The sequence below is a fragment of the Cydia fagiglandana genome, chromosome 4 (assembly GCF_963556715.1).
Source record: "Cydia fagiglandana chromosome 4, ilCydFagi1.1, whole genome shotgun sequence".
NCBI lineage: Eukaryota > Metazoa > Arthropoda > Insecta > Lepidoptera > Tortricidae > Cydia > Cydia fagiglandana.
Window position 1 is genome coordinate 17,641,246 of NC_085935.1, and position 25,457 is coordinate 17,666,702.

Genomic DNA, 25,457 nt, shown 5'->3' on the forward strand with positions numbered 1-25,457 from the left:
CATCAATGCGTTTTATTTCGTATATTTGGTTTTGTATTGGTCCTAATTGCCGTCTATGTCTTAGTCTTATTAGAGATTACTCGGATGGAAACATATCATGCTACTGAACACAATTCCTCCGTCTCTAGATCTCAGCGTTTTGCCGGTTCCTTCCTTAAGGAACTCGGAGTCTGCTTTTGGCATTCTAATACCAAAACAGCGCAGCCTGCATGCATTCCTTATTAAGAAAGCGTCTGTTTATTTAGGTCTTTCTATGATTAATCCGGTTTCCTCACAGTTTTCCTATACCGACTCGTAGGTACGTTTGAAGAAATTTATACATATTTATCAAATCGACTGTACCTACGTATATCAAATCAGTACACCGAAATCGACTAATAAAAAAAAATCATATGCACCGTACCGGTGACAACATCGCAGGCAACCGAGCCGTACTTACTCTCCTATACAAAAAGATAATGGTTCTAAAAAGCTAAAGTTGTAGAAAAAGATACTAAATAATCGTAATCTTATTGCGCGAAATTATATCTGCGCAACCAATAGCTAATATAGGTAGTGAACTATTAAGCTACGATTACGAGCCTCGACGCGATTAGGTAAGTTTGGATCGAGGGTACAAGTAGTTACGGCAATCGCATGTTTCGTGTCCACACAAAAACGTCTAAAATTACCGCAAATTAGACACAACAGCACAAAGCATGTGCCGTGATTACAGTTTAACCGTCCACATTTACTACTAGTTGTTATAGGTACCTACTATTTAACTTTTGAGTAGGTACTTGCCTATTGTGTAGGTATTTAGTTCTGTTCTGCTACAGTACCTAAATCGCCCGCGCGATAGATCACACACTTTACCCATATCTCTAATTAGGTAAGAAGAGGCTATCTTACGTGCGAGATACTGTCGCGGCGCTCTTGTGCCAAGCACACTGGTTGGTTTATTGTTTTTAACCACGTAACACCAAGGTATGCCTATGCCTATCATCAGGTGTGCTCGTAACGTAACGCCCAATACTACTTTAGTTGTCATGGAGAACGCTCATGGGCATTCGTAAAATAGGAGCCGCTATGACTATATCACACTATAGAGCGTGTCTATAGGAGAGACACCACCATTCAACATTTAAAATTGTACACTATTGTCTACAATAACGTTGTAAGGTTTACTCGGGTAATTCCGAATGTCGAAAACTGTCGGATAATTCCGAAATGAGACTTTTATTATGATGGAATTAAGGGTGATTTTCATCTGAATTTCGGGGGTCCATATTGGCTCATATACAATTTAAGATTCGAATATTACTAATAATACCGCTTTGTAGTCATAATCATCGTTTCTCCGAAAATTGTTACTCATATATTTTTTTTATAGTTTTTTGTGCTACTACCTACATTATTCATAACGATACATATTCCGTTTTTTTTTATTCATAATATTGTCACTAAGAATGTATCTGTGCCCATAATGTTATTTGTAAGAATTTCTCGAAGACTAAGGCGGAGCATCTGCTCTCGCTGCGCTCGCTCACTGTGAGGGTCACAGGATTTCGGTTCTGTGAGGTTCGCAGTTCTAACCTAACCCACCATTCTGGCAGCATTTCGGTTCTGTGAGGGTCGCAGTTCTAAGCTAACCTAACCCACCTTTCTAGCAGCATTTCGGTTCTGTGAGGGTCGTAGTTCTAACCTAACCTAACCCACCATTATGGCAGCATTTCGGTTCTGTGAGGGTCGCAGTTCTAACCTAACCCACCTGTCTGGCAGCATTTCGGTTCTGTGAGGGTCACAGTTCTAACCTAACCTAACCCACCTTTCTGGCAGCATTTCGGTTCTGTGAGGGTCGCAGTTCTAACCTAACCCACCTTTCTGGCAGGATTTTAACCTGGCTTGACCTACAGGTGCATGCTGTTATAAATAAAATCAATTATGTCGAAATCGATATGTCGAGTAATAATATACGCATAAATTTTAGTAATAGAGATATTTATGTAGAATGACATTATGAATATGATAAATTCGAAGTTCCAATGAGTATTGTTTAAAATGAAAATGTACAATGATCAGTAGGATGTAAAATTGTATGAGATACATTTTCGGAGTTTCAATAATCGAATTTGCAATTTTATATGAACTTTGGCGCACCCGAATTTCGGAATTATCCGACATTCGGTATTACCCGAATACACCTTACCTAACTAAAGGGAAAGTTTAGGCACCTTTTGATAGACACCCCAGACTTTCTCCACCTCTCGTCTTCGTTGTATAGTATAGGTACGTACGTTCAGAAAGAACCGTAGGTACGAATAATTCATTTGTTTAACAAGTCCAGTGATACACATTCACCAGCACCACTCCCACAATTGGAACCGAGAGGCAGCACACATTCTAACAATTAAAGAAAAAGCGGGCTAATAGAAAAACTGTTAATTGGAACAAAAAAATATATATATCCGTAATAAAGTCGTGGGATTTTCTCACGGCACAGCCTATTCTGGCAGAATAATGACGCGCTGTTGTGTAGCAGGAAGTCATTTATCTACCATCAAGAATATGAGTGTTTACAGCAATTTCGTGTCTGATTTCTCATCCTAAAGTGCGCAATTTTTGGTGACGAGGCTCGGCCCAAATGACGGTGACTGACATTCTTTTGTTTGTTAGACCAGTGTTCACTCAACCGAGTAGGTATTATAATATAATTGGAATAAATTTCTTTAATTTAACCTTTCGTGGCTCTCTTAGATGTAGTTAATTAGGAATGTTTTAGGCTATGGGAAGGGAAAGGTACCTACTACATAAAATAACATTAGACGATGTATTTCAGCATCATGCAAGAAACCGCTTACACGATAAGTTTTCACTGCAATAGCCGTTGTTTCATGCTGAAGTCTCATTACTTACGCCTTAAGTATTGCTTAAAGGGCTGCAATTAGGTAATATATCTAGGTACTTAATTATCTACAAGAAAGTCTAAATTACACTATTTAACTACCTATATACAGGGTGATCAATCCAAATGGGTCAGTATGGAGAAGTCAGAAACTATGAGAGATAGCAAAATCTGTTCTTAGGAACCATGGCTTCGATTTTAGATTTAATAATAATGGCATTCAATTTTTTTTTTAAATCTATCATACATAACCGGGATTCGAACATGTTTGTTTGTATGGCAACTTTTAAACGATGCGTGATAGGTGGGGGGTGCTCAACCAAATATCATAGAGGGCCCGAGACAAAACAAAGTACATTAAAAAAAATCAAAATGGCCGATTTTTTTTTTAATTTTTTCAAGTTGGTCCGAGCGCGCTGAGATTCGGCATGCGGCGATCCTGGGGGCCCAAGATTACAATGTCAAAAAAATATTTTTGGAAAAATTCAAAATGGCGGCGGACACGGGCAAAGTAAAATTTTCAAGTAGGTTAAGCGAGCCCGAAGGGCGAGCTTCATGCCGGGAGGCCGAAGGCCGACCCCGGTGGAAGGCCGAATGCCCTGAGCCTCCACCCCTACTCCCAAAACGCGAGGCCGAAGGCCGAACTGCGTGAATTAGGTGCTTCCAAGCGTTCTACCAAGTCAACTGTATTGATGACCGAAGCCGGCAGGCCGAATGCCCCACGGCGAAGCGTCGAGGCTTGCGAAGGCCGAAGGCCGAGCTCTGCGTAGGGCCGAAGGCCCGAAGCGTCACACGAGAGGGGGAAGTTGGAGCTTAAACACGACCCAACACTTTTCCTATTGGGAGTCGCTTTTTGGGCGTCGGGGTGGAGGCTTCGGGCCTTCGGCCCTCCACTGGGGTCGGCCTTCGGCCTCCCGGCCTGAAGCTCGCCCTTCAGGCTCGCTTAACCTACTTGGAAATTTGTCTTTGCCCGTGTCCGCCGCCATTTTGGATTTTTCCAAAAATATTTTTTTTACATTGTAATCTTGGGCCTTCAGGCTCGCCGCATGCCAATTCTCAGCGCGCTCGGACCAACTTGAAAAAATTAAAAAAAAAGTCGGCCATTTTGATTTTTTACGTACTTTGTTTTGTCTCGGGGTCCTCTATGATATTTGGTCGAGCACCCCCCACCTATCACGCATCGTTTAAAAGTTTCCATACAAACAAACAACAAGAATATTGATCATGTTCGAATCCCGGTTATGTATGATAAATTAAAAAAAAAATTGAATGCCATTATTATTAAATCTAAAATCGGAGCCATGGTTCCTAAGAACAGATTTCGCTATCTCTTATAGTTTCTGACTTCTCCATACTGACCCATTTAGATTGATCACCCTGTATATAGCAGGCTAACACGCCAATCTATACTGAGCGTGTATTTAATTAAAAATCCTCAAAGAATTCTTCTGAACAAACAATGGCCGCATACCAACCTATAGTCAAGCAATCAAAGTGTCATTAAAGAAATTGCCTTCCTGGTTACAGCGCTAAAATTAGAAAGATAAATGACACATAATTCTTAACTTGAACTATTTCACTTTGGATGACCAAGTGGCCATATTAACTTGATTGACCTTAACCTTTGTCTACCTACCTTTGGGTGCTAGACCCGTCCTCAAACTTGTACGTTTTACAGAGCCACCGTCGGTGCTTTCATTATGTACCTAATGTCACCTCCCGTTAGGTTGATTTTTTCCTCGGAACAGGTTGCCGGAAACCTAGAAACTTCATGGCGTACAGTTGGACTGATCTCGATCCACCACGTAACTCCAACTCATTCGCGCAATCACCATGCAATAAAAATCGAAGAGTAACTAGCAGAGCAAGCTCAGCATCAGTAATTCATCACAGGTCCCCCATTACGATTTACGAATCTAAAGGTCTTGTATTCTATGATCAACCATTAAAAGTTCAGGTATTGCATAAAATAAATCCTTACCGGACTTAATGCCACGAGGAATTTTCTATCATCCAGCCTACTATAACCGTAGTTTATTATGTAGGTACCTACCTATATTTTTAATTAATACCTACTATTGTTTGCTCCCCTACTTAGTTACCTTTGTCCTGGTTTTTGCTTATAATTACCTATTACAGCTAGCGTTTCTGCGCAAACTAGGTAACACATATGTGCAACAAGGGATCGCGGAATCATACTCACATATAAGTATAGCATCCAGGCCACATATCTTGACAGTCTCGACACTACCATATTAAGTGCTTCCTCTAGCAGCTTCCGTCAAACGAGATGATCTAATGCAACAATAGGTTACCTACGTGTTTGCATCATGAGCGAGATGTAATTGCTGATATAACAATGATTTCTTATTCAAGTCTGAAGGAAATAACGGCAATCAACATTAATCTTCCCTTCACGGAAAGATCGCTTGACATTTACGGATTAACCTGGCTAAAGTCTTTTTCTAGTGTAAAAGACACCCACCCAGTGACATGGTTAATCCAGCCCTGGGGTTTTAAGCCAGGGATCGAATACCGGCATATTTATCATACAAATTAACCAGTATTCAATTTCGGTACCTATGTAGTAGCTAATGTCAATCATGCTTACCTAAATACTATTCTTTAATATCAAAGAAATATTGTGAATCCTATTCGATACTTTGATTTTTAGTTATACCGGTAACGGTTTCTGTTTTTAACACCCTGATGACTTTTCCGTCTTTGTCACACCCAGATCGGGTGGTCAATTCTATTAACATCACTTGTCCTCTTAGCGCTTTTCAGGTGTACGCTGAAGGAGTCCGAAGTCAGATACCATGGAATACCAGATAAACTTTCTTCCAAATAGCAATGCGCACAGGCATATGTACAGTAAGATTTGGATAAGGTGGCAGCACAATACGTCAAATAAGTCAAAATTGACTTTCGCAATACTTACCTTGCACGATAGTTACCTACCAATTATGATGCCTTTTGTTCAATCAAATTACCCCGCCATAATTCTTATCGCGTGATCATACGCTAATCTAACTTCTGAAACAAACGAATATAAAATATTTTAATTGCTAATTCGATGTTGGGCGCTTCCTTCCCACGGTCGGAGATGACATGTCGGAAAACACGAGCAGCCCGCTGTTCCCACACTCTGCATATCTCGGCTCCATAGATCAACCTGGCAGAATGTAAAAAGCACAGACAATGAGTCAATTGTGTACACATTGCTCGGCTTTCTCACAGCCCCCGCCGGCGTAACGTACTTAATTAGTAAGGTAAATGACCAACATTCTGTTCCGGGATCAGTATTTTTCAGCGAGTATTTTTCATTTTGCCAAGTTAGTGACCAAAAAGGTACCCCACGTCATGATTGGAGACGGCCAACCTTGCCTACATGTAGCTATTGCTACCTTCACTACTAAAGCTCTAAAACTCCTTTTCTGAAAACCCCACACTGCAGTCGCTCAAAAAAACCTCAATCCACAGTCGAAGTGTTCGCCTGAAGAAATTCCTCTAAACCCGTCTAAAATTTAAAGATGCCAGACTTACTTGGTTTGTTTACAACAAAAAATTCCCACATCCCTTCTTCAGTTATTAACATCTGAAAAAATAGGTACAGTAGAGGCCTCCGCTGTATTTTTTTCTGGTATTTAATCATCCTGCAGACTTCTCAGTTTTTGTCACATGAACATCCTGGTATTTTTCAGTTTTTGCCCGATAATTGCCCGTTTTCCCCGACAATCATGCAGCAGGATGCGTTTTTTCAGGCCATGAATGAATGGTTACGTGCTCGTTCTGGCGTCACTGCTTCTTGCACGTCACCGATGACAATAATCGATGCAGTCACGCCATGCGAGGTTGTAATTAATATGAGAACATGGTGTTGGCGCTTTAAGAAAAGACTGGTGGGTTTAGTTGCGAAGTTTTTGTGTATAAAGAAATAAATGAATAAGAAAACAATGCAGTTTGAAGTGATATTGATGAGGGCAAAGGATGGTATTCTTCCAAAGTGTTGCACGTTGCTTGTCGTTCTTTCTATTGGAAGTCCTTCCTTTCCTTATTAAAGTCTTTGTAAAGGGCTCAAATTACAATTATTTACATCAACCTGAATGTGATTGACTTCGTAGGGTCTGTGGGCACCTTATCAACCTTGCCGTTCCTCCACCACTCTGTATCTCTGGCAACCTCAGCCACTTGTGTTAGTCGTTCTATACCTCACGCTTGTGCAATGATTTCCATTTCTGAACTGATTTCATCAGATGACACAGTCGCCAACTTAGTTACCTAAACTTGTGTTTGATTTATTTGGTATTATTTGATCTCTTTAAAACCCGACACGAAACTTATGAACGGAAGCGGATCGTAGCTAAACCTAGAACATAAAGGTTTAACGAAGCAAACATAAGATCATGACGGCGGAAAATCTCAAACCGGACATTATCAAGTCATAAAGGTTTTAAACCCTTCTTATCTCAGACAATTAAGTCGAGGAAATGATTAGTTATGTAGCAGGATGCAGGAAAGTCCGCCACTTAGTTATTATCTGATAATGAGCGATCTGTGGGAGTTTTTGCGCGGATTTCTCTGTGAATGATCGATTATGACCACGCATCTCTTGTGTGACGTCACTGGGCGTCACTGATTGCATGGTAGCATGGCGTTGTTGGGAAACCAGTCGTCGCTATGGTCATTGTTATAGGGCTGGTCTTGTGAATGAACCATGCCTCTTCAGAGACTCGGAGAGTGTATCCCACGCCCTTTGTTTTGTCTTTCCCTGCTAAGTTCAGCATATCTAACCATCGAGTAGATTGTATTCTCCATATAGGCATATACAAAATAGGTATAGGTAAATAGACATTTACCTATTATACCGAGTGTGGCGTGTAATATGAGCAAAAAATTAAACTGTAGGCTGTACTCCTCATACTGACCAACATTTGTTCAGCGACTTTTAAAAATAACTTGTTATTTGATTTTTGATACACTTTAAAGTTTATTCTAAGACACAATTTTTTGCGAATTTTGTTATGTTTAAGGCATGACAAGCAACATCAATCACTATAATATGGCGTGGCGATAGTGTCCATTGAAGATAATATTTATTTTGTATGGAAAATAGGGAGTCTAAATAGGTCATAATTTTTAAAAGTTGTTGAACAAAAGTGTCACCGTTTGAGGAGTACAATCTATGTTTTAATTATTTGCTTGTGTTACAGGCCACACCCGGTATTTTTCAAATAGGGGTACTGTGACAGCTGTCATTTCCATACAATTTATAACATTAAAACGCAAAATTTCGCAATGCTGTATTGAGATCACATCTATCACTGTACCCAAACTGTTTTATAGGTACTACAGCCTAAGCGGAAAGTTGATGGTTTCCTAGGAAAATCCATGCAAATGAGTTTCTTAACCGACTTAATTTTAGACACAACAAACCAAATGACCCAATAGCTAACCATTTCGTAATTTTTAAAACATTTGGTAAATGGCACCTTGGACGGATGCTTCAGATTATTTGATAATAAAACTATAACAATTAAAATTAACCCTTCGATCGGCAAATACGTCAAAATACGCGTGCGGCATGGTATAATAATATACTCCGCCTGGTACTCTCTTCCCGTCTTTTCGTTGTCACGTGGCTGACACAAGCCTACGTCATCATGCGACAGCGCTATATGATAATATGCGATAGCGCTATTTAAAGTGGCAATGTTATTGTGACGTAGACTTGTGTCACTCTGGGAAGAGAATACCATGTTTTATTAGACTATGGCGTGCGGCTATGACCAGGTATCAACCTTCGTGCATTCCGACAAGGTTCACGAGGACGCGCCGCACACGATACGCGTGTCATGCAAACGGTTATAAAATATACCTTATTTAAAAAAATACATTATTCTTTTAAAATTTTACATCTAATCGGGAAGATTGAAAGTCTAGGGGGGCGGCCTTTGCCCAGCAGTGGGATACAGGCTTGTAAAAAAAATTTAAAATGTTTTGAAAATGTAAATTTAACTATTTGAACTGAGTAGTACGTATTTGAATTGTTTTTAATTTGTATATTTTTATTTTATTTTATTTAGAGAAATAAATAATAAATATAAATTTTATTTAAAAAGGCTGCCTGTAAATTCCAATAATAACTACTTAATTAATCTATCTGCTACATTGTAACCAGCAATTTCAAGGCAATTTTCTATTCATCGCTTCACTAGAAATTGCCGCGGCATAATAGCGAAATGTCTCCCGCCTTCAGGCTCTTTAGCTGCCTAACGAACCCCGGAAACAAGCGTTGTTATAAATATTAGTGTACGAGTTATTCTGAATCTCAGCGAACAATGGCGAATGGGTATAAACTTATGATAATTATCTGAGGTCAGTCCCAGCGGAGCGGAACGGTATGTAGGGGAAGACGTTATTATCATGTGAAGAGTTTTTTGAAGACGTTCCCACACCGAGCACTGATTCCTCGATTAACAGCGATTCATAATTACTTGACCTTAGATTTAATTAGACAATAAGAATTAATGTCTTAGTGCTCCTACAAGTACGTGGGAACTCAAACCGCGGCTAGCGGACCATGTGTGGTAGACAATAAAAAAATTACCTTTTTATTTAAATTCAGTTTTATTAAAAATATTCATATTTCAAATCCACCGCTTCGATTCATAGTGGGTAGTTATTATACACGAGCAGTTCGTTTAAACACGAATTTTCAAATATATAATTACCAAATGTAAAATGATAAAAACTCACGAGTAAACGGCATTTTAAAAAGACAATCGACCATCTCTTACAAATTGACGTAATAACTGCGTATTTATTTAATTATACCAATCTCTAACTCTAACGTATTTGTAATACTGTACGACCAATTACATAAAATTATCTCGATAATCAAATGTTGTGCTACAAAAATATTGTTATTTTTTGTACTTCAATATTACACGTTCCGAATGGAATGTTGGAAATCACACTTTTGCTTATAATAAACATCGAATCAATTTTTTTCCACACAAGCTTCCTACAAAATTAAATTGGATTAAAAATAAATATAATTTCAATTTGTGTTTTTCAACAATACGAAACTGTACTATGTACTAAAACTAGCTTAACTATCTATTTGTTCTTTAAAGTCTCGGTTATTTTATTATACAATATGCCATATCAGCTTGCTGCGAGCCCTTGGGCGTGTGCAAATAATTTAACAAACTGATTACAATTAAAATCTAACACAAGTAATCTTAGACCATTTTATAACTATAGCGGTTGCCGTAAAATGAGATATTCGGTGCACTAATGACAAATATTGCAACTCCGGCGTCTTTGAGGTTGTCTACAACAATCTTTTATTAAAGCATCTTAGCAGTAACTAAAGTGAAGTTAAAATTGACTTGAGCCATAGACAAAACAACTACAGTAGCTCACACAGAAGAATATTGTTGTAATGCTGCGCGGCGCCATACGGATTGTGGCAACTGGATTACCAATTATTTAATTTTGAGGTTTGACAATTTAAATATGTATTTAGTTTTTCTGAAACTGCTCCACTACATAGGATGGTGTTTAGCAAAAATGAGTCATCCTACATCCATTTTGCAATAAAATGTCAACTTTAAGCGTTAATATTTTGAGTTGACATCTTATTGAAAAAATTATGTGAGTTAACACATTATTGCGTATCAGCATCCATTATTTTCCGCTTGTTCCGTGCTAATTATAGTTGATTTGTCTATTTTTGAGTGAAACAAATTGTGCAAAGAGACAAAATAAATTAACCTAACTGAACTTATTTGGCGTCGCGTTGTTATTTCGTTATATATAGTTTTTTTAAGCGTGCGCGTTTAAAATCCCATCACATATAACCGTCAACACAAGTTAAAATTATGTAATACTAATCAAAATCGTTACAAGATACTGAATGACTTGTCATGGATTACAGCTATTTGGCCCCGAAGAAACAAATCTAAGAGCAGAGAGATCTTCCACGTTTCGATACGTACATTAATTTTATATTGGCAAACTTTAAATGCCAGTGTAGGAACTAACTTCCATATACAAGCGGCTATTTCATTGGCTTAATGCAAGCTTGGATTACACGATAGTATACAGTTGACAACTTCGAAATGTCTTTGTATAAGAAGAGTAAAGAGCGAGCGGCTGAACACATTGATGTCAGCGAGACACACACAGATAGACTGTGTTCTCAGGCAAATGTAACAATTTGTCGGTTGTCAAGTCAAAGGTGGTTTCTAATTGCAATGTTTGCCAGTGGCGTCTTTGACAAGCGACAAAGTTGTCTTGCATATTAGCTGCGAGAAAATATCTTAATCACTCTAAACGTCACAACTACTAGGTTTAACGAGCGGTCTCGCTAGCTTTGTCCTTATTATGACATCACTACTTACAGTATTTGAGATGTTAGGCATAGTTCAGGTCTAGATGTCTCTTTTAACATGTGGTAACATCTGACGCACTGTTAGTAGATTATAGTAATAGCTCGACCGAGTCTCACAGAAATAATCTGACCTTAACATATCATTTTGGTGTGATAATCTCGTTAATAATTAATAAAAAAACGTTTACAAAAGAGGCACGTCGTTTCACAGTCGGCGAAGCGTTCGACGTGGCACTCCGTATCAATAATAAAGCTTTCTAGGCACTATCGAAACTAACTACGGTCCATCCAATATTACATCACTTACACGTTTTACTTGGTAAACAATTTTATAGATTAAAATGCATCTTGTTCGCTAAAACAGCTCGCGAATTGCGATTTGCAGCACATTTTGACGTTAACGGTGTATGCTGATAGCTGTCATTCGCTCAACATCGCTACGAATCGCGTCCTAGCCCTGTAAACCATGCGAGTGTTTAAGCCTGATTATGTGCATTTTAATTGTTTACCAAATATAACAAAACAGCTGGAATGGACTTTATAATGTTCGCAATTCACTCACCGAATCGAGAATTCTATCTTGATTCTTTGGTTGGTGTCGTACACCTCGGGTCGCACTCAGTCAGGATGGCCGTGTCGCAGGTCAGCCCATTGTGACGGATGCTTTCTACACTATGGTGCCTTATTCCACGTACCGAGTTCATCGCGCAGCCGTCGCAAGGCTTATTGCAGCGCATGGGCCGGATGCGCAGGATGGCCCGCGTGCGGCTCGTGGTGCCAGGCCGTGGCGGCGGCCTCGGGGCGCATGACGTCGTCGACGGGCGCGCACGCGGGCCGCGGCCCGGGCTCGGGCGTGTACGTGAACGTGAGCCCCGTCGCGTAGATGATACCGTCGTTGCGGACCAGGGACACGGGCACCTGAAGTAGACAGAGACACGTGTTATGATATGCTGACAGAGGACCTAGTAAGCCAAAAAATATATTTTACAGAAATATAAATATCACTTCTTCTTCATACAGCGCATAGAAAGGATGAAATTCAATATTGCAAAATATTTAGAACTTTGAAATTACTCTAATACGAAAGTTACGACTTATTGCCGGTATACATAATACGCTAACACAGAAATATGGCAAGTGCGTCACCCTCACGCCTCACCTTCTAGCATTTATTAAAGTGACCATTGCGTTTTTACACTGTAAATTACTTATTTGATTTATTATTCGTAAGCCACGCACATTTAGAATCACAACACCAGTAGTAAGCCCCGTTTGACTTTGAGGATAAACTGGATAAAGTAAAGAGACAAATGTTCAAATCGCCTAAAATCCAGAGGTCCTGGCCGCGTAGCCAAGATGCCAATCGCTTACGCTCCGTGGCGATCGAAACGCAACTGTCACTGTCACACTAATATGGAAGAGTGATAGAAAGATATAATGCTTTTCGTTGTCGAAGCGATAGCGATTGTAACCTTGGCTAGGCCGGCTGCCGCGAAAACGGAAAATCGAAATTTTCTTCGTTGTACTCCCTCAGACACGAAATGGTTAATTCGGCAGAATTGTGCTCGGACCCCGTCATTTGTTCCGTATTAAAGTTTTTGTGATGCGTGCGACCTGCTACTCGTAGCTTATATTTTCCTTTACTATAAATTAACTGTCAATGTTCCAACTACAAAACAATACTCCCATACTATAGTAGCTAAACTATTATAAAATCCGCTTTATCCATGGCTAAATTTAGCATGATAACATATAACATTAGACAGTCTTAGCATTACAACTTAGAAGCTTGTACTCTACTCGTATGTCCGCTGCTTATTTATACATGTTTTAAAGGAAGTAAAGTAAATATAACCATGTCTAAACTAAAGCGACCCTAATCTGTCAAATCGTCATCGTCAGTCGCCGTCGAGTGTCACCCGTGGGAACTCGATCCCGTGATGTTGGCATAATACTGTATTATAGTTAACAGTCGCCAGAACGACCGGCTATGTCACTCAGATAACATTGGCATACTAAATTTAGATCTCGCCTTTACACGTACTTATTAATTAGGAAAGTAAACACATAATCATCTTCCTTGCGTTGTCCCGGCATTTTGCCACGGCTCATGGGAGCCTGGGGTCCGCTTGGCAACTAATCCTAGGAATTGGCGTGGGCACTAGTTTTCACGAAAGCGACTGCCTTCTGACCTTCCAGAGGGTAAACTAGCCGTTATTGGGATTAGTCCGGTTTCCTCACGATGTTTTCCTTCACCGAAAAGCGACTGGTAAATATCAAATGATATTTCGTACATTAAGTTCTGAAAAACTCATTGGTACGAACCAGGATTTGAACCCGTGACCTCCGGATTCTAAGTCGCACGGTCTTACCGCTAGGTCACCAGCGCTTCTATGTCTAAACCAGCCTCAATCTACGGTTGCGCTGTCAAATCGTCCGTCACCGTCGATTATGAGAGCGTCACCCGTGGGAACTCGATCCCGTGACGTCGGCATTACCGCCTGTAAACACTGTATTAGCGCTAATAGTCGCGGGAAGGGCCGGCTACAATACATTTACAACCTTATTACGAGCAGATAGAGTTGAAAATTGTAAAAGAGCCGTAATGACTACTCTAGAGGCTATCGCGTTTGAAGAAAAGGAAACTAATCACCTTTGTTCAAGTAAACAAAGTACAAATAAATTAACAACAAAGTGTAAACTGTAAACCGTTATAGAATATTTCGGAATGTTTAATATATTGGAACTTAGAGAGGCGTTTTTGATTCTTCCATCTTCAATAATGATTTGATATTTTGAAACCGTATTAAAGTAGTTATTGCGGCCATACATTGTCACTGGCAAAAGTGCCAAGTCCATGCAAACTTGGCTAGGTCGCCGAAACTTATCGAAGTCGAAGCCGCACTTTTTGCCGAAGCCGAAGGTTCGGTTTTGGTCCGAAACCGAAACCTAAACTTCGGTTGGACGCTACCGAAGACACGGCCGAAAGGTTCGGCAGTATTTTGGCAGAAACCGAACTGTCGGCCGAAACCGAAACTTGATAGGACATTATTTTATTGCCTCTTTAAAAAAAACTTTTAACTTGAACGGTAGTCATTGTATAGTTACGTCTTTGTTCTGAAGCTGTGATGATTGATGGCAATTATTGCCATTAATTACTATTAGACAAAGGAAAAAGAGAATAATTCTAATTGACACTTACGACTATAATACCTATATCAAAATATAATAACTGGTACGTATACATTGTTTATACGACAACGGTTTCACTCACTTGAATTTTTAGTCGCTATTGGCGACATGTTTCGGGCCCGTCGGGGGTCCGAACGAAACATGTCGTATAAACAATTTAAAATATGTCTCACGAAAGTTTAATATCGATTAACTGGTATACATAATTAATTCAGTACTTTTAACTTACACACGTCTATAACTTACCTTGTACTTGTGCCAGTTAAAGGAGACAGCTAGTTCTCACTTGCGTAGGCTACCCTAAAGCCTCTTAGTGAACTTTGAGGTTTTAAAGAGATTGACGAGTGTTATAATATACCTACTGTCTTGAATAGTGATCTAGAAGTGTAAGTAAGATAAAGACCTCACCCATAGCTACTGCCTCCTCAATACACTTATGAGTTATGAGTGTGAGTCGAGATTTTAAGGGGGTTAACGAGTGTTACTGTTTTACTGGTGTCTGTTGGAAAAAAAACGGATGGCTCACCTGCGTAGGTTGCCGCACTCACAGCCACTGCCCTCCGAACTGCGATATATCCGGCACCACACACAGCATGGACTCCGCACAGCGGTGCATCGTCTCCGAACCACACTTGTAGCGATGGCGTGAAGTTGTCGCCGGCCAGTTCTAACATGGCGACGTCGCCGCCGCCGTTGAGGTTGATGGAGCGAGAGGTACGAAAGAGACAGTTCTCACCTGCGTAGGCTGCCGCACCCAGAGCCACTGCCCCCTGAACTGCGATATATCCGGCACCACACACAACATGGACTCCGCACAGCGGTACATGGTCTCCGCTTCCACGTCTCCGAACCACACTTGTAGCGATGGCGTGAAGTTGTCGCCGGCCAGTTCTAACATGGCCACGTCGCCGCCGCCGTTGAGGTTGAGAGAGTGGACGAGGGGTACCGGCGTCACTGGGGACCTGTTGGACGACGACTATATGTTAGTAATTGGAGGTTGGTGTTGATATTACAAGTCCATTGCTCCTGATCAGGACTTCGCTAAATGTACAAATCCCCTTAAATCATAGGAATCATGAGCTAACGCATGGATAAGGCGTCCATGATTAAAATCTGACTATTGAAGCAGTAGTGTTTTCATCGGATTTGTCTCATCGGACAATACCGATATATCATTTAAGTATTTCATTTTTATTGTCCTATCAAATAAACTATAAGTACTATATTGGCTTTACTAGGAGATTTGACTGCCTAATCCTCAAGGACTTCTTCTGAAGTTGACGCTTTTTATAAGTAGATACTTGACGGTATTTTACCATGATAGAAAATTGGTAAGCGTGTGATTTTGCTAACATGTTTCAAACAGCTTTTGATGAACAATGTCTTTCTTAATTGGGAAAGTAACTTGTGACACCTATCACAAAATTTTGCTGCATAGAGGTGTTGTGTTGATAATGTAAAAGTTTAACAACTATCAGTCGCACCATCTTTGGGAACCGTACATGTATTTATTCCCACACTTTGTTTAATTTACCTACATCGTGTTTCCGCTACATTTCTGCATAAGAATGACTATAATTATAACAACACCTCTATAAATCTGCACAGTTGCTATCAGATATATCAGAAAAGCCAATAACCTATAAAATAACTGAACACGCCTTTAATACCAAGGCATTAAATTGATAGATAATTTGAGAAAAACTACTAGCAGTAAAGTTTGCAAATTTATAACATCAGATTACTACTTAGGAGCATTGGGATAACGTCGATAACGCTTAAGCCCCATTGAGAAGGTGCGTTATTTTGCATACCTACTGATACATACTGGCATCTCATTGATCCGCATTGCAATAAAGTTGCAAGTAACTTCGCGACTTTTTATGTAAGATTTTTAGTGTTTTTTTAAGAAACTTCAGGATTCTACTGTACCTAATGTGACTAATGTTTTTAATAAATACTCTTTCGAAATTCCTGGGGGCCTAGTCAAGATTGATTATAACTTTATTTCTAATGTATGGAAAGAGTCACTTCGTGACTTTTCATAGCATCCTTCAACCCGGTACATTTTTACTTTTCGTTTTGCGTTTGTCGATGTACGATCGTCATCTAGGCTAAAGCCTTCTGGACAGAAAGCACATAAAATAATGTGCCTCACCTGACCTGACCTGTGTGTGTGACCTCAAGACGAGGCTCGATGGACCTTTATACGAAAACCACGGCGTCCAGGTATACACGTGTGGTCATTGTCATAGAATAAAGTTCCTTTAGTTCAGTCAGGCGTGGCTCACTCCGCGATATCGTCGCTTTGCTACAGGTAGCTAAAAGTCCATCCGTTCGACCCCAATTTTGGGGTTTGCCATAAGCCGCGCGTGGCGCTGTCGCCACCTAGCGAGCATATCTGTGCTGATCGTGACAGACGCGTTTTGTTAGAGAGTGAGTCTTCTGTACCTAGTACTATTATTTATTCTGTGGTTCAGTAAACATTTTGTATCATTTCGTCGAACAATTAGTCCCTTTATTTTATAAACAGTTTTCTTATAACAAGTAAATATTGTCTAAAGTGTCCACGAATAAAAACAACTGCCTACAATCTTATTATAGCGTATAATTTAATATTTTGTATGGACATCCGTGACACCCATACCTAAGGTGCGTCTGTTACTCTAACTTGCATCAGGGCTATAACCGCGAAAATCGAAGTTCGCAAAGTGCGGGGATTTTTCTCCGTCATTCTAATTACGCCTTCATTGGAGTAAAAGAGATAGATCCCCGCAATTTGCGAATTTCGGTTTTCGCGGTAGCCGCTCAGTTTATACATATCAAGTTTAAATTTATACCAGGAACTCACTCAGTTAACAACAGGAAGAGGGAAGTAAGTTATTGAATTCCGCCAATCATTATTATTGACGGGCAGTTATCGCACATTATTGATACAGCTGTAATCTAAATACTATACGGAGCGTGGGAGAACGCGGTGTTTTCGTAATTAGGCATGGGAACATCGGGACGCATGTGGCAGCAGGGTTGCCGGTTACAACGCGAGTGCAAACGAATTGTCGTAAAAATGGTTTAAATTTATTGTACACAGGAAATATATCGTACAGCGAGCTGTAAAAGTGAGTTTTACTCGAAAAGTATCCACGCAGTTTTGCAGTTACATATATAAAAAAGAACTGTCATAGGGATCATCATTCAGCGCAGTAGTATTTACCGTAGAATCCGCTCGACTGTCAAAAGCATACAAAATGCACGTTCTTCTTCTTATCTTATCTTTTTTAAAGTAAACAGATATTTAAACAATTTCTACGATGTTGTGCGATGGTTCCAAACGATTTGGTTCGGTTATTATCTTATCTGTTAATTCTATTTTATTATTGTACGATATTTTCATACGCGTGGCAACCCTGTGCGTCAGCGACAATGCGTGTACGCAGCAGATGAGCTGTAATGCAGCGTTGCTAATGCGATCGTCATTCGTCATATTTTAAAGGAATAGATGATGTTTGCCAGACTTATTGGAGTTTCACAGCATTTAACACCCCGCAAGTAGTATACAGGGTGTCGCGTTCATTAGGAATCAAACGATAGACCAAATGATATGAGGACCTTAAAAGCTACCGATTTGAGCTCCATGTATATTCGGTAGGTCTACCGCGACAGAAAATTAAAGTTTCGTTATCTGCCTTTCTATCACTCGAGTATCAATTGTTAGAGAGGCAGATAACGAAATTTAGATTTTAGATATTTGCTGTAGGCCCTCACAAGTCATGATCATCGTCATCTCCTTTCTGAAGGCCACGCCGAATTATCCGCCGATAATAAAGACTCAGGGGCCAAATTCGACATGTACAACTGTCAGATTTCGCATCCACAACAAATCAACAGTTGATTTTATTGGATACTGAGTGTTGATTCCATCAACGGTGGATAATATCATTTGGTACAATCAAAACTCAACTCTAAACTAAGGGCGGTTCGGTTTGGTTTCCTTGTCATCCTAACTGTGGATTGTTAATGTCAAATTTTGACATTGTACGTATTCGAGAACTTATGATTTTTCCCACATCAACGGGAGATCAACACGATACGTCAAACGTCGCTTGTCGAATAGGGGTCCAGGATGGCATATAGTACAGAACTCACCTGACGGGTCCCATGCCTTCATAGAACTGGTACTCCGCTTTATCCGTAGATATAATAGTCCAACAGGCCCCATCATTGATCATCTCCTTATTGGGCTCTTTAGGGCACGGCGTGGCTTGGAATTGTATGATTCGCTCTTGTGATAGGCACAGATACATGCGCTCTGTGTCCTTCATGTAGAACGCGCATTTGTGGAGCTGGGAGACTGGGTCGTCGGCCTCTAGGAGGGCCATTTGCTTGTCTACCTGTAGGACAAAAAGATAAAGTTAAAAGGAGACATATAGGAGGCTAATATCGTTGCGCTGGTGGCATAGCGGTAAGAGCGTGCGACTTATCCGGAGGTCGCGGATTCAAACCCCGGCTCGTACCAATGAGTTTTTCGGAACTTATGTACGAAATATCATTTTATATTTACCAGTCACTTCGGTGAAGGAAAACATCGTGAGGAAACCGGACTAATCCCAATAAGGCCTAGTTTCTATTCTGGGTTGGAAGGTCAGATGGCAGTCGCATTAGTAAGGAAGAAGGAGAAGAACATCATTAACATAATTACGGCGCATCGGCTTGGTCAGGTAACATTGCCCGCAAATCATATCATGAACGAAAGTGGCCAAAAGCCAAATGTGTTGCTGGCATTATACGTTACCCATAGCCGAATACTCCTATTCCTATCCTATATGTAAACTATCTATACTCTTCGAATATAACAGGATCCTGTTATTTTAGTATTTTAACTTGTGTATTTCCGATTAAGTAGTTCTTTTTTGGGGTTCCGTACCAAAAGGTAACAAAGGAACCCTTATGTTATCAACAACTACAGTAAACAGTCTTATTCTAAATATTTTTTACAGAAAATTGTTTAGGTGGGCATTCAGGAAAGTAGGGTAACCTTAGGGTACTTCTACTTACCTACGTAGGGACATGTATACTCCTATTCCTATCCTATATGTAAACTATCTATACTCTTCGAATATAACAGGATCCTGTTATTTTAGTATTTTAACTTGTGTATTTCCGATTAAGTAGTTCTTTTTTGGGGTTCCGTACCAAAAGGTAACAAAGGAACCCTTATGTTATCACCAACTACAGTAAACAGTCTTATTCTAAATATTTTTTACAGAAAATTGTTTAGGTGGGCATTCAGGAAAGTAGGGTAACCTTAGGGTACTTCTACTTACCTACGTAGGGACAATAGGAGTATTGGAATACCTATTTGAAATAGCGGATGACCCTGAGTTTTCCTATATTCTTTAAAAGTTGCGAATAGATATTACTTACTGTACACAATTATAGAGTCAGGAGTAGAAGTAACTAGGCGGGTGATGTAGTCAAAATGATCTGCACACGCCCTTAATATTATAAATGCGAAAGTAACACCGTCTAGCTGTCGTCACACTTAAACCACTGAACCGATTTAGATGAAATTTGGTATGGAGATAGTTTGAGGCCCGAGAAAGGACATAATAAAGAAAGAAAGACGGGGTAATTTAGTATGTACATCATTCCACGCAGGCACGCAGACGAAGTTACGGGCAGAAGTTAGTAATAAATAAATATTATACTGTTAATGATAACTGGAAGAGATCCCTTAAAGGGATAGGTTCACCTTTGTTATCATGGCGAATGTTACTTTTCCTGTTTTGATTTGATTTTTGTGCAATAAAGTGTTTTACTACTAGTAGGTACTACTAATATAATAATAATATATAATAATAATTTAGCCTACATACGTCCCACTGCTGGGCACAGGCCTCCTCTCAAGCACGAGAGGGTTTGGGCTATAGTCCCCACGCTAGCCCAATGCGGATAGTATTGGTAAATTTTCTCTGGTCTGAAACTATGCAAATATGTGATAATTTAACAAAAAAGTCGTGCTCAGATCATTTTGGACACCACGTCCGTTTAGCTGCGGCCGCTTCTGTATAGTTAGTATTTATGGATGTAGCTTGCTAATAAGCCGCTAAATTGCGCAGTCTTGCAGAAAAGCTCATGCAACGTGATTCATTACTTATGTTTGCAGATTTTATCAAAAGCGTGATAGGATCTCTAATGACTATCGTGTAAGTAAGGCCTGATTCGAATTCAATCTGCCAAATTGAAAACCCTATTAATGGTACTGAAGCTAGCTGAATCAAGATTTGTTTTTCCATAATTTATTGAAAATTTGTTTAAAAATTGTTATTTATAAGTAAATTCATCATTTTCCATTTCTTCCCGCTCCTGTCGTTAGTTTTGTTGTATGCCCTCCATCATACATCCGACAGTGTTTTTTGACAGTTTCTTAGTTTGAGTCCTATCAAGAACAATGTTTATTTTGAAATATTATATTGCATATAGTTTTTGTTGTTTTAACGAACTAATTCCTTGGACACTCCACTCCATACCGTTCAATAGGTCAATACTGTGGGACTTTGTTGAATCAAGTTTTTTGGTCCGATTTCGAGGGTACTGGCTTAAGCATGCTGATTGCCTCATAAACATCGTGGATCATCTCCAAATATTATCAAAGTAATATTGGAAATCCGCATTATTAAACTAAAGCTGCGAACCGTTTCTTTTAGTGATGTTGGTGTCGATTTCTCTGTCGAAAAGTAACCAATGCCCGGTAACTGACACCACATCGACGAAATTCCTGATACGCCAGATATTTGAAGATATGTCTAGATCCTCATTGTTTCATGGATATTGCAATGAAATTACCTTTCAGTATTGGTATAATATTAGGTAACAGGTTATGTTGGAAATTAGTTATGTGCAAGTTTCTTCCATACTTATCAAGTTTTTGACAGCAATTTGGCGCCTAATTAAAAAGACGGCGGCGTTTATTTGATTTTTTTGATCATTATAGAATTGACAAAAAAAAAAATTTTTTGGTATAATAATTTTGTGATTCTGATAATTATAATGTCGTAGTGTATATATAAAGTAAGCTAGAAAATATCCAAGAAAAATCACTCTGAATTTGTCAAATTTGTTTCGAATCAGGCCTTACTTAAGGTAAAGTTGATAGGCAGACGTTGCATATCGTTTATCGAGATACCTATTTAAAATGGATTGAATTGTTTTTGATTTTTCATCACACAATCACGTTCATAAAGGGTGCTACTTTACGTATGCTTATAGACAGGGAGTACTTAAAAAAATAAATATTTGAGGAGAATCTTACACATCGAAGGAGAATCGAACTAGCCCCAAACTAAGTTTGTACTATGATGTATGTATAGCTAGGTATACTTGGTCAAGCAAATCTTGTCAGTAGAAAAAGGCGCGAAATTCAAATTTTATATGGGACGATAACCCTTCGCGGCTACATTTTTTATTTGCCGCCTTTTTATAAGCTTTTATTTAGTTTCACCTGACCATTGTCTGTCTGTCTGTCGGTCTGTAATCAAATCTTGCAAGTTAAATTTGATCCACTTCCCGGTTTCCTATTGAGCTGAAATTTTGCATGCATGTGTAAATCGGATGATAATGCAACATTATGGTACCATATCATCGAGCTGATCTGATGATAGAGACAGGAGGTGGCCATAGGAAATCTGTGATGAAACAACGCAACCTAATTGTGTTAGGGGTTTTTAGAATTGTCTTGAGGTGTATTAGTTGTCTGTCATCATAAGAAAATTACAGTCAGCGATAAAAGCTTGTACCAAAAATTATTTTTTTTGCCAAAAACTTATTACAAGCTTTTATTTAGTTTCACCTGTCCCGTTGTTTATCTGTAATCAACTCTTGCAAGTTAAATTTGATCCACTTCCCGGTTTCCGATTGAGCTGAAATTTTGCATGCATGTTTATATCAGATGACAATGCAATATTATGGTACCATCGAGCTGATCTGAAGATGGAGACAGGAGGTGGCCATAGGAACTCTGTGATGAAACAATGCAACATGATTGTGTTAGGGGTTTTAGAATTGTCTTGATGAGTATTAGTTGTCTGTTGTAAGAAAAGTACAGTCTGCGAAAAAAAATGCACGAAAAATGAAATTTCTGCCAATAACTTATTCTACTGACAAGATTTGCTTGACCAAGTATAATTCAATTTAATATTACTCTCCAAAAAAGGAATGTATTCTTTTGTTTTTTTTTTTAAATTATGTCAAAGTCATGGGAATTGAGAAGAGATTTAATTTAAATGTTTTTTGTACATAAATATGCCATTAAGTTTAATTATAAAAAATTATTAATATATAGCTGGTCAAGCAAACCGTGTCAGTAAAAAAAGGCGCGAAATTCAAATTTTCTATGAGACGATATCCCTTCGCGCCTACATTTTTCAAATTTGCCGCCTTTTTCTACTGACAAGATCTGCTTGACCAAGTATACCTACCTGTGTTTTTTATATCTATGAATGAGACAACGAAAATAACTTTCGCCTACTTATTTAATTCCTTTTACTGATATAGAACATATTTTACATGTACGCAATATGTATTGTAAATGTCTACTTACACCATTCAGACTTTATTTGAATTATGTACCTATAACTACCATATAATCCAGTCGTTGACACCGTTAGTTGACAATACATAAACCTTATTGGATGGAGATAAGGTCCACCCATGGTCTGTTCAGTTAGGATTGTTGCGGTTGGTAGGTGCTAAGCAGGATGTCACGAATTGACAAGTATTTAAATAAAACAAGCAGTAAGTCCTTCTACAGTAAAATTCAAAAAGTTTCAACAAATCAATTTAATTAGAGTCTGTGAATGTATGAGGCCCTATATTCCATGACTCTTCTCTTTCCGAACAGACTTTAATTTCGTTTTATTGTGTTTTTTTTTTCATTACAAGAACCGGATTGCAGATTGCATAGGGCATAAGTACGATGGGATAGGATGATGTATTATGCACCATACAATTAATTAAAATGATATTTAGATGCCTATATACTTAGTGTGATAATATCAGCTTTACGCCATTTAACTTTTATACTTTGGTTTTGTTTCATCATCTGATAAAGCAAGAATTGTGAAACTTACAAAAACATCGTAAAAAAGTTTACAAGGTCATTTTTGTTTACAAGGATGTGATTTGGGTAAATCTCAGCTTTATAATAATTTACAATGTAATTTACAATGTCTAAGTAAAGTAACATCATAGATCTGAGCCTACACTTATGAAAATAAAATATTATAAAGTGGTGTCAACTTACCTTTCTTATTATTAGCCTAGGCAAAGCCATGCCTGTCACAGAGCAGACAAGCTTCACAGTGGACCCATAGTGTACATATCCGTCTCGCACTGCAAATTCCTCAGATTCACTCTCATTGTCATCCAGCAGGTGAATCGTGAACGCTCCCCACTGTGTGGACGACGCATGGAAGTTGCCATTCTCTACATGCAGATATCTAGTTGACACTGTCTGTGACCTTAGACGATTGAATAAAGCTACCTTCGTACCACTCGCAATACATAAGTCTGCATTCTTTAATGACTGCTTCTTCTTAGAAGGCTTAGATATTACTTTAATTCTCTTACTATTAAATATACCAATGTCATGTCCGTTTCCATAAAACATCTTAACTGATAGCATAAAGTGCTTTCGCTTGTCAGAGTCTGATATGTAGAGGGTTTTAGCTGCACAGTACTGTTTCCCATTGTTCAGGTCAAGCTGCTGCATGTCTTGGTCAGAGTTTCCTATACCTATGAAGGCGCAGAGCTGGGCCGCCTGCTCCGTCTCACCTTCACGCAACATGCGCTCGCGCCGCAGCCGCCAGCCATCACCAAATAGGTATATACAGGGTGGTGGGCAGAAAAACCTTTTCTCATTGCCATAGGACTTCTGCGCGACTTTAGCGTGCAGTATAACGACGACCATGTCGGCGCGGTCTCGCAGGTAGCGCTCCATAGCCTCGCGCGTGAGGCGGCGCTCCTCGGGGCGGTAGGCGCCGGCGCCGGGGCCCGCCGCGCTCGCGTACCGCGGGAACAGCGCGCCGTGCTGCGGCGGCGGCGACCCGCCCCCCGCCGCGCCCACCGCGCCGCCCAGGCCCGCGCCGAACTGGTGCGGCATCCTCGCCACGGCGCCACCTCACCGGTCGCCCGCGGTCATCACCCCCTGCTCGCTCAGATGCTGCACCATAGCCCCTAGCTGGACCTCTCGGCCGTCAGCCTGAACCACCTCATCATGTGAATGATTCTCGGAGACAGAGTGGCGTCCTTCTTTATCTCTGTTGTTTACGAACGCCTAACGACGTCCAGTCCTTCCGAGCCAAAATAACGAGCGACCGTGCGATTCGGCCGACGCGGATCGATACACTTTTTTATTATTCACGACACTAAAAATTAATAACGCTGGGAACTGCAACACATTTCTTTCAAAAACACCTGTTCCGAGTCAGAATTTTCGGACAGTACAGCCAACATTCCACGATTTGTAAATTAATAATTCCACTCCATATGCGAATTTTGACTTGTTGTGATCTTTTTTTAATGAATATCCAGACAATATTTAGTAAAAAAAGTTAATAAAACTTGTGTTTATCTCGTGATAAATTCGACAACGCCAGAAATGTGAACATTGTGAACTGTCAAATGACCATAGACTAAATAATGCGGGGTGCAAGCGTGTTGTCGGTGTTGACTGCACGCGCACAAACGAATCACTGGAATGATAGCAGAGGGTCGGCCGAATCGCGGACCGCGGAGCGCCGACTGAACTGTCAGCCGGTCTGTCGGTCATAGGATAGGATGTGGGGTTACGCATGGGGCGTGAGAAAATAAAGTGTGGGAAAGAGTGGGCGTCTCAGCGTAGTAAAACATTTGATACGTTGTAGTGAACCAATCACATATTTATGAACGTGATGCGCCAGTAGCTAACATTTCAATTGCAAC

General features: G+C 39.7%; 1 protein-coding gene across 1 annotated transcript; it reads right to left on the reverse strand.

Annotated features, from left to right (window-relative positions):
* Positions 1-9,495: 9,495 nt before the first annotated feature.
* On the reverse strand, positions 9,496-25,269 carry LOC134663972 (suppressor of hairless protein). The gene is made up of 4 exons (XM_063520529.1): positions 23,779-25,269; positions 18,624-18,868; positions 15,214-15,439; positions 9,496-12,203 (listed from the first exon to the last, which is right to left on the reverse strand). The coding sequence occupies exons 1-4, from the start codon at positions 24,634-24,636 to the stop codon at positions 12,009-12,011; spliced, it is 1,524 nt and encodes a 507-aa protein (XP_063376599.1). The 5' UTR covers positions 24,637-25,269; the 3' UTR covers positions 9,496-12,008.
* Between the last annotated feature and the right edge of the window lie 188 nt (positions 25,270-25,457).

Bases quoted from the DNA above. Each gene is read 5' to 3' on its own strand.
- LOC134663972 (XM_063520529.1), bottom strand. From the start codon at position 24,636: ATGCCGCACCAGTTCGGCGCGGGCCTGGGCGGCGCGGTGGGCGCGGCG. The intron at 18,869-23,778 runs GTAAGTTGACAC...TTTGTCCTACAG, and splicing joins CTAGGCTAATAATAAGAAAG to GTAGACAAGCAAATGGCCCT. The intron at 12,204-15,213 runs GTGAGAACTGTC...TGTCTACTTCAG, and splicing joins GGGTGCGGCAGCCTACGCAG to GTGCCCGTGTCCCTGGTCCG.